The 18,591-nt window shown below is 47.6% G+C and overlaps 1 protein-coding gene across 1 annotated transcript in view; it reads right to left on the reverse strand.

The window, feature by feature from the left end:
- RELN (reelin) overlaps nt 1-18,591 on the reverse strand; it is a 1,304,886-nt gene that overhangs the window by 836,889 nt on the left and 449,406 nt on the right. Inside the window, exons 5-6 of the mRNA XM_069229640.1 lie at nt 13,111-13,143; nt 729-807 (exon numbers count right to left, since the gene is read on the reverse strand). Coding sequence (XP_069085741.1) covers nt 729-807; nt 13,111-13,143 — 112 coding nt within the window. The remainder of the gene's footprint in view (nt 1-728; nt 808-13,110; nt 13,144-18,591) is intronic.

Consider the following 18,591-nt stretch of genomic DNA (forward strand, 5'->3'; position numbering starts at 1 on the left):
AATCCATGCAGCCATTACATGCAACCCCTACATAATCACTATGCATCCGGCGGTTCTTGTCAATGTGTTAAATAAAAGTTTGTTGGACGGTACGGTAAAATATTTTTAACATAGTTTTGATTTTTTTTATAAACAAACTCCTAAAGTGGGATTTTGTTTTTGAAAAATCAAAAAATGTATGACCCCCCACACCATAGGAGGCAGCTCCCATGGTGTGGTGGTCATTTAAATATTGTCACCGTCCCTTACCACCAGGTTTAACCCGACAGTGACAGACAGCTGGAAGCTGGCCATTCGACCACCCACCCTAAGTTGGACGGGCAGTCGAATTGCCAAAACCCTGACAGCCCATACTCCGTCAGACTGTCGTACCACTATCTCTGTGATGGAGCCAAAGTAGCTTTTGAAGCCAAGATACGGATGGCTATTCTGCTCATAAATCAGATGGACGGACCAAGGGTTTAGCAGAGACCCTCTCTGCCAGACTCTAAATCAGATCCGTGGCCTGTTATCCTGTGTCCCTCTTTTTAACAGCATTGCATTTGATGGAACTAATTCCATGTAATCCCAAGACATACGTAAAGGGGCATGTCTGTGCTATAACCCTCCTTAAAGAAAATATCACATATTTACATTGAACTGAAAATGGTAAGTGCAGTGTGTTGCATGTTCATGACAATGACAAAACACAAACTGAATAGGTGGAGAGTAGCAGTCCAGTAACTTACCAGATATTAGGATTTAGTTCCTGCTGCTGGTCAGAATCAAAATCGTCCCTTAGGATGATGTTGTCATTATGTATTTCCCCTAAGAAAAAAGCAGTGTATAAAAATTAACATTTGGTGGTGCAAACAGTGTCCAACAAAACCTTTGCTTGCACAGTCAAAATATATAATAATATATTATTGCTGGAATTATGCCCTCTCCACAGGATCACCCCAGATGTTTGCCTTCCATTGCTGAACCGGTTTCTTTTTTTGCCTACAGGTCTGTGCACTTTCCCTGGCTAACTAGAGGTAAGTGCTTTTGCTCTGCATTTGAAACATGGTAAAACTGGATTACACATGATTGTCACCTTTAATTTACTTATAAGTCCCTAGTATATAGTACTACAGGTACCCAGGGCCTGTACATTAATTGTGGGGCCTGTAAATAAATTCTACCAGTGGGCTGCAACACTCATTGTGCCACCCACTAAAGTAACGCTGTAAAACATGTTACAGGCATGCCACTGCAGCCCAAGAGTGCAGTTTAAAACTGACATTTTGACCTATCACCAAAATAAACCTTTTGTCAGGCCTAAACCTTCTAATCTTACAGGCCACCCCTAAGGTAGACCTGAAAAGCCCATAGGGCAGAGTGCATAGTATTTTAAACATAGGACATGCATATTTAAAGTTTTACATGTCCTGTCAGTGAAAAAAAAAAAGTAATTGGTCTCTCATAGACTAACATAGGTTTAACCTATTGCATTTAAAAAAGCTACCTCCAGTTTGGAAGCAACCTAGAGAAATATTGAACTCATTTTAGTAATAATTTAAAATCCAACCTAGTGATCAAGTCAGGTTTTATATTACTATTCCCAAAACGGCACTTTAAGAAAGCTGTCATTTTCCTGCCTAAACCTGAAAGGCTTTACTGTCAGAGTCCAGTATTACCTGACCCCTAAAGGCTGCCTTGGGTGTTTCTGTATTGCTCGTAGACAATGGACAAAGGGTATTGGATGGGATGTTGTGCTTCCCTTCCTTTGGTAAGATGGCCTCAGGCTGTACCAATGATGTGATTCACTGCAAAGGAGGCCTCGCTAGTCACAGACAGATTTAGCTAACACCTGAGCCTGTTCCCTCTTTTGTCTAGCTAGCCAGTAGTACACTCACACACAGATCCCTAGCCCTTAGAGTCCAAGTTAAGTGTGGCCGAAAAGTTCCACGATCTTTAAAATGCCCAAAGTGGGTAGAGTTAACCCTGGGAACCTTTACTCCATTGACTGTGGTATCCCCCGGGGTCATTCCTATCCGCTAGCCCTTGCCAGGTTTAAACGTGGCACCTCTAGGCACCCGTCTCAGAACACTCTTTGGATCAGAGAAGGCCAGAAGAAGGATGAACTTGCTGTCTGTGACCCAAAAAAGAGCCCTGAAGACTGGACCTGCTCTCCCTTTTGTACTCAGGACAAAGATGTGGACTCTAATGGTCATAAGGCTAACCTCCTGTTAAAACTACAGCAGAAGAATACGGCAGAAGATTATTTAGTGACTTTTGTGGTTCACCCCAACAAGGATTATGATTATTATTTGAGGTGGGTTCTCAACACCCTCAACTAATGCTCCCAATTTCTTATAGTTATCCACAAATCCAAACATTTTACTGCATACTTATAGTATAAACTTACATTTAATTGAGAAAATGGACAGCTGATCAGATAGATGGAGGACTGCAGACAATGCAGCTAAATATACATTATCAGTGTCTATTGTACAACCCCTCTAAACAAGGGATGATGTACATTGCAGGACCTGTGACAACTTAGCCTGTTAGGGGTCCACACTATTGTCCTCACTCCAAGCAACAAAGTTGCTCCATTTGACTGAGTCAACAAATTTGTTGGAGGGGCAAAGGACTGACAAGATGATGTCCTACTCCGTTGGTGCCAGATGAAAGGAACCCAGATGTCCAGCTCAATTTCCAAGCATGTAGGTGAAGGCCTCAGAGATTAGGGTGAAGAATGATTCCCCTTGATTGAGAAAGAAGGTCTGGCCCAAGTGGAAGTCTTAGTGGGGGACATGTGGAGAAGTGTAGAAGGTCCGCATACCACACCCTTTGCAGCCAGTCCTGGGCAATGAGAATGACTTGGGCCCGGTCTTGGCAAATCTTCCTCAGTACCCAAGTAATCAAGGGTATTGGGGGGGAACCCGTAATGCAGCTGAAATTTCCAACTCAACTAAAATAAGTACCCCAAGTCTCCCATCAATGGATACTGGAGGGCACAGAACCATCAGCAGTGACCATTTTTCATGGAGGCAAACAAATCCACTTGAGGAGTGCCCCACTGGGCGAAGATGTCCTGAACTATCTCTGGTAGAAGAGGCCATTCGTGATTGGCGTGATATCGTTGGTTGAGGCTGTTGGCGCTGACATTCAGAGATCTTGCAAGGTGACTGGTGGTGAGCCGGATCCATTGATGACCACAGTCTCAATGCTTCCAGACAAAGAATGTGAGTCCCTAACTACCATAATAACCATTCTTTGTTGTTATACCGCATCGCAGCTGTATTGTCCATCAAGATCAGGATGGACTGACCCTGGATGGAGGGAAGAAAGACCATGAGCGAAAGCCGAACTTCCCACAGTTCCAACAGGTTGATGTGAGAAACCTGTACCTCCGGAGACCAGAGGCCTTTGATTCCCAGATCCTTCAGATGAGCTCCCTATACTAGTGTGGAGGCATCCGTCAATACCATAGTAACGCCTCGAGAGGGAGTGAAGGCCATCCCACGTGAGGTTTTCCTCGTTCCCCCACCAAGACATTACGATCACAATAGAATCCGATATTGTAGCAACTGTCTGCAGACTTCCACTGCAGGGCCCCCATGAGCCAGCATGCTTGTGTGACTACAAAAATGCAGGAAATTAGCATACTTAAGGTTCTGAGGTGCAGAGACGGGTAGTGCCCAGTGCCCAGTGGCAGCCCCATGATCCGGTGTCAATGGGAGGGCTTCAACTGATATTTGGGCTTGTAGATCAAAAAGCTCAAGTCAAACAGCAGGGATACTGTTGACTGCAAATGGTGCAACACCACCTCTGGCAAACTGGTTTTGATTAGCCAGTCGTTCAGATATGGCAAGATAAGGTTGCCCGATTTGCTGAGATGCGCTAATACCATTTCCATCATCTTTGTGAAGACTTGAGGTGCTGATGTCAAGCCAAAGGGTAGTACTGGAAATTGGTACTGCATAGAACTCACCACAAACTGTGTGCGATGCGACCACAGGATAGGGGTGTGGAAGCACACATCCTGCATTGGAGAAACATCATCCAGTGTCCAAGGTCCAAAGTCGGAGAAACTTGAACTAGGGTCAGCATCTTGAATTTCTCCTTTTTGAGGAAAAGATTCAGGTCTCTGAGGTCCAAGATCAGACCCAGACCACTGTCCTTCTTCGACACCAGGAAGTAAGGTGAGTAACATCCACGGGCCCTGTACTGTTTCAGCGCAAACTCCTCAGCTCTGTTCTACAGAAGTGCTGCCAGTCCTGTTGAAGTATGTCTAGGTAGTCTAGTTGGGGACGGGGTAAGGAGCATAGAGGATGGAGCCTGAATGAAAGGGAAGGTGTAACCACTTCCCACAATCTGAAGGTCCCGCTGGTCCAAAGTGATGAGGACACTCTCCCTCCCACAGGCTACTGAAGGAGGTTTGGAATAAATGAGAACTGCTTTCCTGCAGATGCAAGAAAGGAGGAGAAGAAGGGTTGCTGAAAGAAGCCTCAGCCCATTCTTTGCTGCCTGAGCAGAGGATGTTAAATCATTAAATCATTAACATTTATAAAGCGCGCTACTCACCCGTGCGGGTCTCAAGGCGCTAGGGGAAAAAGGGGGGTTATCGCTGCTCGAACAGCCAGGTCTTTAGGAGTCTCTGGAAAGCGGAGTGGTCCTGGGTGGTCCTGAGGCTGGTGGGGAGGGAGTTCCAGGTCTTGGCCGCCAGGAAGGAGAAAGATCTCCCACGTGACGTGGAGCGGAGGATGCGAGGGACAGCAGCGAGTGCGAGGCCAGAGGAGCGGAGGAGGCGGGTGGGGACGTAGAAGCTGAGGCGTCTGTTGAGGTATTCCTGTCCCTTGTCGTGGAGGGCTTTGTGTGCGTGGGTGAGAAGTCGGAAGGTGATCCTTTTGCTGACTGGGAGCCAATGCAGGTGTCTCAGGTGTGCGGAGATGTGGCTGCTGCGGGGTACGTCGAGGATGAGGCGGGCCGAGGCGTTTTGAATGCGTTGCAGGCGATTTTGGAGTTTGGCTGTGGTCCCGGCGTAGAGGGTGTTGCCGTAGTCCAGGTGGCTCGTGACGAGGGCGTGGGTCACGGTTTTTCTGGTGTCGGCGGGGATCCAGTGGAAGATCTTGCGGAGCATGCGGAGGGTGAGGAAGCAGGCGGAGGACACGGCGTTGACTTGCTTGGTCATGGTGAGAAGAGGGTCCAAGATGAAGCCGAGGTTGCGGGCGTGGTGTGTGGGGGTCGGTGCGGTGCCGAGGGCCGTGGGCCACCAGGAGTCGTCCCAGGCGGACGGGGTGTTGCCGAGGATGAGGACTTCAGTTTTTTCAGAGTTCAGCTATAGGCGGCTGAGCCTCATCCAATCTGCGACGTCCTTCATACCCTCTTGTAGGTTGGTCTTGGCGCTGGCGGGGTCCTTGGTGAGGGAGAGTATAAGTTGGGTGTCGTCGGCGTAGGAGGTGATGATGATGTCGTGCTTGCGTACGATGTTGGTGAGGGGGCTCATGTAGACATTGTAGACACTGAGCGATGAGCCTTGAGGTACGCCGCAGATGATCTTGTGGGTTCTGAGCGAAACGGAGGGAGGTAAACTCTTTGGGAACGGTTTGCGAGGAAGGAGGCGATCCAGTCCAGGGCCTGGCCTTGGATCCCGGTGGAGCGGAGGCGGGTGATTAGGGTGCGGTGACAGACGGTGTCAAAGGCAGCCGAGAGGTCGAGAAGAAAGAGGGCGACTGTTTCACCGTTGTCCATCAGGGTTCTGATGTCGTCTGTGACTGAGATGAGGGCGGTTTCAGTGCTGTGGTTGGTTCGGAATCCGGTTTGTGAGGGGTCGAGCAGGTTGTTGTCTTCCAGGAAGGTGGTCAGCTGTTTGTTGACGGTCTTCTCTATTACTTTGGCTGGGAAAGGCAGAAGAGAGATGGGGCGGAAGTTTTTCAGGTCGCTCGGGTCAGCCGTAGGTTTCTTTAGTAGGGCGTTGACTTCGGCGTGTTTCCAGCATTCGGGGAAGGTAGCAGAAGAAAAAGAAGAGTTGATGACGGTCTGGAGGTGCGGGGCGATGATGTCGTCAGCTTTGTTAAAGATGAAGTGCGGGCAGGGGTCCGAAGGGGCGCCGGAGTGGATAGAGTTCATGATGGATTTGGTTTCTTCCGTGTTGATGTGGGTCCAGTTGTTGAGGGTGATGGCCGGGGATGCGGGTTCGGTGGTGTTTGGTTGGGTCTGGTGTCCGAAGCTGTCGTGGAGGTCGCTGATCTTGCGATGGAAGAAAGTGGCGAGGGATTCGCACAAATCCTGTGAGGGCGTGACGGCGTTGGCGTTGGCGCTGGGGTTGGAGAACTCCTTGACGATGCTGAAGAGTTCTCTGCTGTTGTGGCTGTTTTTTCCAGTCTGTCGGTGAAAAAGTTCCTTTTGGCAGCGCGGATCAGGTGGTGGTGTTCGCGGGTAGCGTTCTTGAGGGCGGTCATGTTGTCAGCGGTGTGGTCCTTGCGCCAGGCTTTCTCAAGGGCGCGACAAGTTTTCTTAGATTCTTTGAGGGTGTCAGAGAACCAGAGAGGTTTTTTGGTGTTGGTCTGTCGATGCGTGCGTTTGAGGGGAGCAAGGTTGTCTGCGCAGTTGGAGATCCAGTTTGTGAGGTTGAGGGCTGCGTCGTTGGGGTCGGTGGTGAGGGTGGGTTGGTTGGCGGCGAGTGCGGAGAGGAGTTGCTCTTCAGGGATCTTGTTCCACTGTCGACGAGGGATGGGTTGAGTGCGGAGGTGGCGGGTCTCGCGTCGGAATGTGAAGTGGACGCAGCTGTGGTCGGTCCAGTGTAGGGCGGAGGTGTGGCTGAAGAAGACGTGTTTGCTGGCGGAGAAGATAGGGTCGAGCGTGTGTCCGGCGATGTGGGTGGCGGTGTTCACCAGTTGTTTGAGGCCGAGGTTGGCGAGGTTGTCGAGCAGGGTGGTGGTGTTGGGGTCGTTGTTTTGTTCCAGATGGAAGTTGAGGTCGTCTAGGAGGATGTAGTCCGGTGAGGCGAGGGCGTGCGGGGAGATGAAGTCGGCGATGGCGTCGCTGAAAGGGGCGCGTGGTCCGGGAGGACGGTAGACGAGGGATCCTCTGAGGGTGGTCCTCGGGTCGGTGCGAATCTGAAAATGCAGGTGTTCAGTGGCAAGAGGGGTGTCTTCGGTGGAGGTGGTGACGCTGATGGAGTCTTTGAAGACGATGGCGATACTTCCTCCTGCTTGGTTGGTGCGGTCTTTCCTGGAGATCTTGTAGCCTTCGGGGATGGCGGTGGCGGTCTGGAGCAGAGGAGGTGTTCATCCAGGTCTCCGTGATGAAGGCGACGTCCGGTGCTGTGGAGTCCAGGAGGTCCCAGAGTTCAACGGCGTGTTTGTGGACGGAGCGAGCGTTGACTAGGATGCACTTGAGGTGGTTGATGGCGCGTGGGCTTGTGGTCGTGGTAGTTGCGTGGTGGAAGATGCGTTTGCAGGAGTTGCAGGTGAAGGGTCCATGGGTGCGTTTGGGGTGAGCTTGGAAGCAGGTGTTGGAGCGTCCTGGGTTGAGGGCGTGGAGGGTGGTGGGGTCGTAGCGGATCAGCGGGGCTTGGGAGAGCTGGGGACCAGGGGTCGTGGCGCTGGGCGCGGGCCAGGCACGGTCGCGCAGCAGCCGCCATATGAGGTAGGAGGGGGGGGAGGGGTCAGCTGGGGGCGAATGGGAGCTGGGGGGCGGGGGCGTGCAGGAGGTCGTGGCGGGAAAGCGCGAGGGAGGGGGGACAGGTAGAGTGAGAAGAGCTGGGGGAGGGGGGTTTAAGGGTGGAGGGGGGTGAGTGTTAGGAGGTTTAGGAGATTAGGGAGAAAGATAGGAGTAGGGTTGTGAAGATAGGGGAGGGGGGGTTGTAGAGGTGGGTGAGGGTGAGAGGTAGAGTGAGAGGATAGGAAGAAAGGTAATAGAGGGGATGGCGGGAGGGGGGGAGAGATAGAGAAATAGATAGAGAAAATAGATAGATAGAGAAATCGATAGATAGAGAAATAGATAGAGAGATAGGAAGATAGGAGGCGGTGGAGAGTGAGGGAGTTAGATAGTGGGATAGAGAGATAGAGAGATAGGTAGATAGGAGGAGTGAGGGAGGTAGATAGTGAACGGGTTAGATAGGGGAGATAGAGAGGGGGATGCGAGTGAGGGAGGGGGATGAGGAAGGAGCAGGAGGGCAGGCGCGGGGAGAAGAAGACAGAGGAGGCAGAAGAGCCTAAGGCAGAAGATAGAAGACAGAAGAACAGAAGAACAGAAGAACAGAAGACCGGAAGAACAGAAGACCGGAAGAACAGAAGACCGGAAGAACCGAAGAAAGGAAGACCGGAAGAACACAGAAGAACACAGAAGAACACAGAAGAAGATACAGAAAACGAAGAACAGAGGGCAGAAGACCACAGAAGAAGATGAGGAAGAAGAGAGGCGACAGGAGAGGCTGAGAAGCACACAGAAGAAGAGAGAAGACGGGGAAAAGAAGAGTACAGAAGAAGATTACAGACGAGGAGCGAGGAGGAAGAACAGAGAAGAAGAGAAGAAGAAAAGAAGAAAAGAAGCAGGAGAGAGGGTGAGTAGCGCGGGGCAGAGCGAGGGGCTGGGAGGTGGGGGGTACTTACTGTGAGGTGGGTCTCAGGAACTCAGGAACCTGGAGGAGCTGGAGGAGCTGCAGCGGCAGGGGGAGCGACCTACCCTAGGGTCAAGGGTCGCTACCACTGTCGCGCAGCGGCCGCCATATGAGGTAGGAGGGGGGGGAGGGGTCAGCTGGGGGCGAATGGGAGCTGGGGGGGCGGGGCGTGCAGGAGGTCGCGGCGGGAAAGCGCGAGGGAGGGGGGGACAGGTAGAGTGAGAAGAGCTGAGGGAGGGGGGTTTAAGGGTGGAGGGGGGTGAGTGTTAGGAGGTTTAGGAGATTAGGGAGAAAGATAGGAGTAGGGTTGTGAAGATAGGGGAGGGGGGGTTGTAGAGGTGGGTGAGGGTGAGAGGTAGAGTGAGAGGATAGGAAGATAGGTAATAGAGGGGGTGGCGGGAGGGGGGGAGAGATAGAGAAATAGATAGAGAAAATAGATAGATAGAGAAATCGATAGATAGAGAAATAGATAGAGAGATAGGAAGATAGGAGGAGGTGGAGAGTGAGGGAGTTAGATAGTGGGATAGAGAGATAGAGAGATAGGTAGATAGGAGGAGTGAGGGAGGTATATAGTGAACGGGTTAGATAGGGGAGATAGAGAGGGGGATGCGAGTGAGGGAGGGGGATGAGGCAGGAGGGCAGGCACGGGGAGAAGAAGACGGAGGAGGCAGAAGAGCCGAAGGCAGAAGATAGAAGACGGAAGAACAGAAGAACAGAAGAACAGAAGACCGGAAGAACAGAAGACCGGAAGAACAGAAGACCGGAAGAACAGAAGAAAGGAAGACCGGAAGAACACAGAAGAACACAGAAGAAGATACAGAAAACGAAGAACAGAGGGCAGAAGACCACAGAAGAAGATGAGGAAGAAGAGAGGCGACAGGAGAGGCTGAGAAGCACACAGAAGAAGAGAGAAGACGGGGAAAAGAAGAGTACAGAAGAAGATTACAGACGAGGAGCGAGGAGGAAGAACAGAGAAGAAGAAAAGAAGAAAAGAAGCAGGAGCAGGAGAGAGGGTGAGTAGCGTGGGGCAGAGCGAGGGGCTGGGAGGTGGGGGGTACTTACTGTGAGGTGGGTCTCAGGAACTCAGGAACCTGGAGGAGCTGGAGGAGCTGCAGCGGCAGGGGGAGCGACCTACCCTTGGGTAGCTGCTGCTGCTGACCTTGCGGCTGATATTGTTGTCATTTGCAAAAGGAAAAGCCTCTAGATATGCCACGGAAATGTAGAAAATGGCTTTGTTGCCAAACAGTCGTGCTCGATCAAAGGGTAGATGCATCAAGCTATTTTGAGAATCCACTGAGAATTCTGAGGTCTTAAGCCAGGATTGCTTCCTAATAGAGTTTGAGGTACCCAGGCATTCGAGTAAACTGTGTCCAGCCCTGGCTTGATAGGCATTCTGTCCCTCCTGAACCACTTGAAAGCGCTGGCAAATGTCTTCCAGCACATGCAGAAGCACCATTTGGACCAAATCTGACAGGTCACGGGTGAATCTTCTTTGAAGTCAGTTTGCATTAATGGATTTTAGCAGCATGCTGCCCGCAGAGAAGGACTTCTTTCCGCAAGCCTCTAGGCGCTTTATCTCCCTTGAAGTGGGGTTGATGGGAAGGTCCTTCTCAACTGTCCAGAGCAGAAAGCCTGTATCACAAGACTTTCAGGCAAAAGATAAGTAGAAAGGAACAATGGATTGCCTGTCAGCCTGTTAACCGCCACTGACCAGGAAGGTTTCTCTCATGTTGCAATGACTGACTGTAGACAAGCCTCATTAATGGTGAGTAGTGGTTGATGGCAGAAGCACCTCCATGAGGACATTAGTCTTAGTATCTGTGGTCAGGAGTTGCAGATCTAGGGCCTCTGCAGCCTTCACTATAATCTTAAGGAGAGAAATCACCTTAGGCCTTGATGATCCAGTGGGGAAGTCCACAGCCAGATCAGATGAGATGTCCAGTCCGCTTGAATCAGATGGGCTTTAAAATTCTTGAAAATCTTGATTCAGGTCCATGTCCAGGTCTGAGTCACTGCCACAGATTTAATGCAGCCTGTCCCTGTATTGTATCTCTGCAATGAGGCTCTGGGCCTCTCTTTTAAGCTCTTATTTCAGTGTTTGTCAAGCACTGGTGGTGGTGGCATCATTACTGAAGTCAGAAATGAAGGTAGAGGTGGTGCCAATAGCAATGGCACCGACCACAGCATCATGCTGCGGAGGACCGGGTCAAAGAAAAACTGGCCTAGCCTTGGAGTGATGTCACAAGCATGAACATTAGTCGTCCGTTTGACATCAAAGAGCCCGTAGGTATGCCAGTTGGCACTGATGTCTTGTGTATAGGTATGCCAGCAGGCACTGATGTCATGTAGTTCAGAAATGCCACCATGTTCAAACTGGTTGTTGGGAACTCAGGGTATGCCTGTATCAGTGCAAGGAAGGCAAACTGTGCTGGTTTTGGTGCCTGTGGGTCCAATGGAGAGAGAGGTTAACCCAGGACCGGGTCCAGTGGAGCCCCTGCAGTGGGACTGCCCAGGGAGGGGATCAATGGCTTCATGTTGACTAGCTCTGAGGACGAAGTTCCTGTTGGAGAGCAATGTGGGGATTTACCTCTGGAGCGCTTCTTGCTCTTTTAATGTTTCCCCTTCTTACCCCGAAGGGAGAGGATGGAGACTTTGAAAGGTGCCTGGAATGCTTCCAACTGTGATGGTCCTCCTTGGCCCGAGCCATAAAAAGCTTCACTTTCCATTCGTTAATGTGCTTGGGGTGCATGTTTCAACATGAAGCACAAGCCCAGAGTGGCAGAAGTTTTAGATAGTTTTAAGCTTAAAGTTTTAAGTTCCACTTCAAAGGTGCGGAAAAAAATGGAAATGATGCTGTTGTGCAGGGGCTCGAGCTGTATGGCTTCAGTGACATAACCTGATGCCACTTCCAGCATCAATCTGAAGCCAGAACCCCTTATCGGCGATGCAAGAGATTTGAAGCTGCCAGATCCAGACCGGCACCTGGATTTGCCATTCAGGTGAGGAATCTGCAGGTAGAAATAGCAATCAGAATTATCTGAGATTTCTTCCATTAAATCGATCTCTACTGGAAGATACCTGTGTCAAACGAGTCAGACTTCAGGGCCTGAAGGAGGGCTGAATATTTGTGGCACTGAGGAATGCAGGAATAACTCGAAAGCAGAGTTATGACCCTACAGCATCTGATAAGGGAGAGAGGCTTGGTGTCATGCATTTCTGAGTTCAATAATATGGTTCAGAAATTGGATTAGCAAGAGGGATGGTTTTAGTGGATGCCTCCAATTCTTTCTATTTCTCTTGTGCACTGGAAAACTAGGGAATGGTGAAGACACTCTTTAAGAATGTGACAACGTTGCTTCTTCTTGATGTGCTAACTTCTCACACCAAATTCGTTTCCCCCTCCATCTCAAACACACTCCTGCACCACGTGAGACTAGAACTCACCCTTCATAGAGGAGGAGAAGTCAGATCAGGCCTGACTAAGGATTCACAGTTTATAAGGTAGGCAGCCACAAATGTAGGCTGCCAAACACCACAGTGCACCGCTGAATTACCAGGCTAGAAATGTGGCTGTCTACTTCAGTAGACTGGAGCAGATAGGCTTGGGCCCTCAAAACATGCTCAGGAAGGAAGAGTGCTCAACCGACTGGTGTATGGTTATAACGCTAACACACCTAAAAGATGAGACATGTTTAATTCCACATTGCAGAGGCTGACTTTGATACCAGCACCAAAAGTAGGAAAACAACTCAATCTAACTGTGCAACTCTGTCTGTGGGAACTGAGGCAGATGCACTCTCAGAACGGCCATCAGCTTTTGGGTAGGGGATGGTGGGTTGAAATGCTGCACAGAACGATTGCTAGTGGTTTAGGCTATTTGCAAGTATTCCTGCCGGAAGCCTGCAAGCAAACCAAGAACGCTCTGGTTTAGAGAGATTTTGAGATTTCAGCATTGAAATATGAAATGGGTGCATTATTTGAAAGACAACTGCACAAAACAAAAATGGACTACAGGGGCCCCTTGAATGAACAAATTGGTATCAACATTTAAACACTCTTACTGGGTTCCCGCTTGTTCTCAGTTCTTCTTGATTTTGCAAATTCCCTTGTTGCTGACCTACGGGGAGAACACGGCCGGTGAAGACTGTCTGGAGCAGCAGAGACACTCCATCAAATCCGAGATTTAACTGGGACACGGGCGCCCCATATCGTTGTTGTTTGCTTTCATGATACATTTACATAATGGAAAAGGAAAGCTGCGGGGGGCTTCCCTTTCAGTCGCATGGCTACCAACCCCTTCCAGAGGAGCGTTGTGCAAATAATGACAGGAACAGTCAGCCACAAGTCAGCAGCCGCCCTGTCAGGATTCAATCCATATCAGGCGTCCGCCGTAGATCAAAGTAGGGTTTCAAAAACAAACCTTTGTAATATGGTTCTGCAGATGTAAGTAAGATTTGATGCACAGTAGGCCTGTCCTAACAATGAAATAACAATATTACAAGTTTTGTGGTACATACCTAACTGCGGGCGCAAGGGGGCTTCGGTAGGAGCTGAAAAACAAAGATTAAATACATTTTAGACTCTTATTTTTTCCTGCGAATCGTGAAATCATAGCTTTAGGTTGATAATTAACTTTGATGTGACGGTGCTACCTTTCAACGTCCTACGTATGGTCCTTCAAACAGAACCCAAGATTTCAGCACTCAGCTAGAAGGATGTATGTATATTGTATACGTGATATTTGCAATGTTTTTAAATATAATGTGGTAAAATAAGCCAACTCCAGCAGGTAGGACAAAGAGCTTATTTTATTTCTGTGCATCAATCACCCAGGGCATGCCGCGTCCCGCTGGCTCGGATGTCCGACCACAGAACGGAGTATGTCGTACATATCTCCTACAACACATCCATCTTTGGCAACAATGCTGACGTGCAAACATTCAGGGCACGATTCTGACGTGGCCATGAACGGCGTGCGCCTCACGTTATCCCTGGCCTGTGACCCCGCATTATTGTCATCCCCATTTAAAACCAAGCCCACCCTTGCAGCACTGGCCACAGAAGGCCAAAGCTCCCACAGGAAGTCGGAAACAAGGAACCGAGAAACACATAAAATAACACTGATAAAGCCATTGTTTTAAAAAGAAAAAACGTTAACCCTACATGTAAACCTACACATATATACACAATAAACATATGGAACATAATGTACGGAGGAGTATACACGTCCTTGATCGGAATAACAATTAAAAACCCCTCCCAGAGGAGGGCGTTCCAGTTCAAGAGGGTACACATAAGGCCCCGTAAAAGCAATGTCACAATGGAGAACTAACCTCCCGAAGCTTACCTTTTACACCGAGATACCAGGTGACAATTTGCATGTCTGCTGGCCCAACTATTTACAACTAGCTACACTCCAAATAAGCCTATTGCACCTTCACAATCACATTTTTACACCAGATCTGCAGGCTTCAACACAGCTCTTCCTCAAGAGCCCTAAAACAACCTCATGTAGACAAAGTATTTAAATATTAACGAGTCCCTCACCTGAGAAACATAAAACAGCGCTGCTGATTTAGGCTTTTGTTGACCCTGATTATCTAGGAAGAACTGCATGACTTCCTTACCACACTCAACCATAGTAGGACACTGTAGGGCAGTGGTTCTTAACCCTTTAACTTCTGAAACCCCCCCACCACCGTAAATCATTAATGCGATCCAGGGATGGAATCCAGGGACCCGCAGCAATTTCGATAATTTGAATGCATAATAATACACAAAATTACAGAAACAAGCATCCATCAAACAAATACATAAATGATTAAATATTTTAGTTAATCCACAAATATAAAACAATCAAAATTTTATTTTAATGGAAAGTATGGGGCTTTTCTAAAGTCAGTTGAGGCTACCAATCGTCCATACTTTATTCTGGTTCATGCACTTGCACTGTTCCCACACATCAATCTGAGGATACCAACTTACTTTTCAGACTTCAATTTCAAATTCCTAAACATTCACAGATCGTTTTACATTTTTAAATCTTACATTTTACTTCATTATTTTTATACACTTTATTAATCTGTCAAAATTATTTTATTTTCATAGTAGTCGTGGAGCCACTGACTAGGCGTTGTGGACCGTAAGGGGTCCCTGAATCACAGGTTAAGAAGTGCTTCTCTAGGGGCCTTAACAGAACCTAGGCCTCACTGAGTAACTGAAGCAAGTCCCCTCATGTTTCTGGGTACTTGTGCTCTCTTGTTGATGGCGGGCTCCAACCGCCAGTAACACATTCAAGGGGTGTTATGACTCACAGATATGGTTCATCTTACTTCTTTTTGTCCTTACTTAACAGTTGCAGTCTCTTTTCCTAGTTGAGATTCTCATGCAGAGCACTCTTCCCCCAGGGAAGGCCAGTAGCAATTGTTTTAGGTGAAATATCCCCCAGCAGTGAGGAAGATTTACTGGAGGGAAGTTCTATCTTGGACCCATCTTAAAACGATGCTGCATTTCTAGGTACATTTTAAAGCATGGAATGCATTTTGGATCATACCTTTTAATTATAGTATTATTCTCCACTGAGAATGTTTAGGGAAAATGTGCGACAAATAGTGAATATTTATGTTAATCAGAACTGAATATATTTTGAAGATAATTTTGTAGTGATGACATATCAATATTGCAATTAAATACAAGTTTCTAACACTATCCTACCTTCCCAACTTCATTCGTCTGTCTTACAATAAAGGATCCCTTTGTCGCAGACGCACCACATTGAATAGGGACCATCACTATGCTGTAAGCTTCATAAAAGTATCAACTCAGTTAGGATGGCAAGGCCCACAAGTAAAGACGGAGAGAGCTGCTTGTTCCAGTTGTTCAGAGGATACCCAGACAGGAAAATCACTGCTGTGTCTGAACAATAGTACAACTTAGAACACACAGGCATCATAATGATCTAACATTCTAAATTACAAGAATAATTCAAGGCAAAAGCAAACCTATGATTACAACACTCCTGTTAACTAACTCTACTTCTTTAAATACTTACTGGTAATTTTCAAAATCCTGATTCTTTATTTCTCAATCAAGTACTTACAATTGGAGGTTTGCCAGAACCTCAAGGTTAAAACCCACCAACCCATCCTAACACAAAAACCACACCCTAAGGCCCCTCTAAACCTCCTTAACAGTGGTGTGGTCAGTACCCAGCTTTAGCTTCTTCAGTTGGGCCCCTCAGGGCACACAGCACCAAACCAAGTGGAGACTTTCAGCATGACAATCAGCTCCAGCTCCGTTCACTTGTTGCACTGACTGAACTTTACAGAGGTTGTAGTACTCAGGCCAGTTCCTCTTCAAGGCGGCCTGCCTGTTGAGGACTACAAACCCCAGCGGGCCTCCGAGGGCTGCTTAATCTCCCTAGAGAGATAGTTAGACCCAACCCAACTCCCTAGAGAGATAGTTAGACCGAACCCAATGCACTAAATCCTAGTTCCAGCTTGCAATGGCGGAAATCATTCTATTTTGAAAGAAGCAGTGTTTAATATCAAAAGCAAAGCGGTAACTGCCTTTCTCTTTCTCTTTCTCCTCTCATCATGTGCGTCTGCTCTGGTGCTTTATTCATGCGAGAAGGTTGGCCTGTATGCTTCAAACCTACATTTCCTGTATGCTAAAAAGATTTATGTTCTTTCTAGTTGAAAGTAAAACTGCCTTCCCCACCAGACTTTTACAATGGCAAAACTATGTCAATGCACTGCCACATCATTTTTAGGTCAATCATAGCAGCGTGCAAGTGCTGCTTTTCTGACGTGTTGATATGTATCTGGGCTTTTAATCACACCCGCTGCACGCCCATCACTATCACTTGTTCACGAGCTTGCCCTTCAAAAATCCTTTATTTTAGTTGGTAAATGCTTTACGTTTGTCCCTCCTTTGGGCGGTTTAGTTACTACCTTGGGCATTCCCCCTGTTACTTGACTAATTGCACTTTTGCCGATACGTTAGACTGCAAGCAAACTTCTTTTTCCTTTTATGTGCTGCTTCACGCTGATGCCGTGGTGCTTTGAATCGGCTTGCTTATGTGAAACTGTATTACTTTTCATTTTCAATTTATGTGGCAAGAAAAGTCCAGTTTTTCGGTCTAAATTATAACTATTTTTTTAACTACATTATTTTTTAATCCATATTGGAAAACCAAATGGCATAAATGAGCAGTAGTGTTCAGCCGAATTAATGACTGTCTTGGTCAAAACTAGTGACATGCTGACCAACACAAGGTCATTCTTGCTATGTCAGCTGTTCAGAAGGGATGGAAGGTGACAGGGAAAAACAGTGGCAAAAGGAGGGAAGCAGGAGAGGAGTAGGAAAAAGACAAAGTGAGGAGAGAGAGAGAGAGAAAGACAAAGAGGGAGGTAAAGGAGTGCAATGGAAGGAAAGAGACAAAAGGAGAAGGAATAGACAGAAAAAGGGTGAGAGCGGGAAAGGGGAAGATTGAAGAGAGGGCAAGGTAGTATGAGAGAGAGAAAAGAAGAAAAATAAAACAGATTTTAGGTTATTCTTATAGGGAGAAACAGGCTTCCTCACTCGCAGATGTTGGTCCACGTGGGGGGTATTATGTTTTTTCTGGCTACAACCCTGCTTCTTACCCCCGGTGAGTGGTAGCTATATAGGTGGGCCCATACCTTTCCTGGGTACTATCAAAGCTCATCTACGTTTGAAGCAAGAAAACTGTCTGGGAGAGAAGGTGTAAGTACAGGGGAAAGAGAAGAATGTATCTGAGTATATAGGATTCAGTGGCATGAATGGAGATTCTTGAAATGCTTAGCTTTCTTTTACCAAGAAGCATCAACAGCAAATATATAAGAATAGCACAATAACAGCAAAAGATATGTCAGACTGTTAGGAACAAAGCATCTGACACATCTTACCAGTATATCATTTTATTTCTATGGCCTTCATCAATATACTAATTAGTGATTTTAAAACATGAGAAATCCCACCTCGTTTTGGTCATAGATAGTTGAAGTGTGTGTGTGTGTGTGGCACCAATGTGTTAGAAAGCAGCTAGAGACCGTCAGCATGGGCACACACTGCATGATGCAGTCAAGATAACTGAAGGGCATGGTACGGTTAGTGCCACTTGTCTTGTATGAGTACTATGGTCACAGCTAGATGGGACCATTAAACAATCAATGCCAGGTGCTGCAGTAGCTTGTCCACACCTACATGTGGAGGTTTAAGGTGACTTGTACATCATCTATCACCAGGCCTGTCACTGTAGAGCAAGGAACAGAAGCTGACACCATGCCTAAAAGCTGAGACCAGAGACTTAAACCAGCAGCAGTGTGGGACCCCAAGGCATTGTCCCAGCAGGGCATGAGTAGGCAAGAATGATGATTGATGACTCTCTCCAGCATGGAGAGGCATAGCTAAGCAGAGACAGCCCTGTGCAGCCTTTCACTGTGGCCTCTCCTTCTCTCTGCTTAATTGTTTTTAGGAAAGATTCAGGAAGCATGACCTCATCCAGAACATGACCACATTTCCCCTGTCAAGCCATTGGTGACTTCTGAACATTCCTTGTTTCTTTTACTTCACCCTGCTGACTTTCTGAGCAGCCTGCAGCAGTGGATATTGCCAGACAGTAGCATTTGAAATGTACAAGGCAAAACAAAGATATCAAGCTGAAGTTCACAATTTTAGGAGGATGCGACAAATTGGGTTAGTATCTGTGGGGCTAAGTAGACACATCAAGTAATATTCTCTTGTCAGGGTGAACAACTAAAGTAACTAAATAAACCTGAACTTAACCCACTGTAGCTATTGACAGAGAAGAAAGGCTTAGCTCAAAGGCAATATGCAAAGTATTTATGCAGCACTTAAACAGTAATAAAGTAGAAATGCACAACTATAAAAATGCCAAGAGAACAACTTCTCCCCACATACAAAGCCTTTGTCTCTACTGTGGGAGCGAGTTCACACCTTATCACAGGCACTACTCA

The sequence above is a fragment of the Pleurodeles waltl genome, chromosome 4_1 (genome assembly GCF_031143425.1).
Source record: "Pleurodeles waltl isolate 20211129_DDA chromosome 4_1, aPleWal1.hap1.20221129, whole genome shotgun sequence".
Classification (NCBI taxonomy): Eukaryota; Metazoa; Chordata; class Amphibia; order Caudata; family Salamandridae; genus Pleurodeles; species Pleurodeles waltl.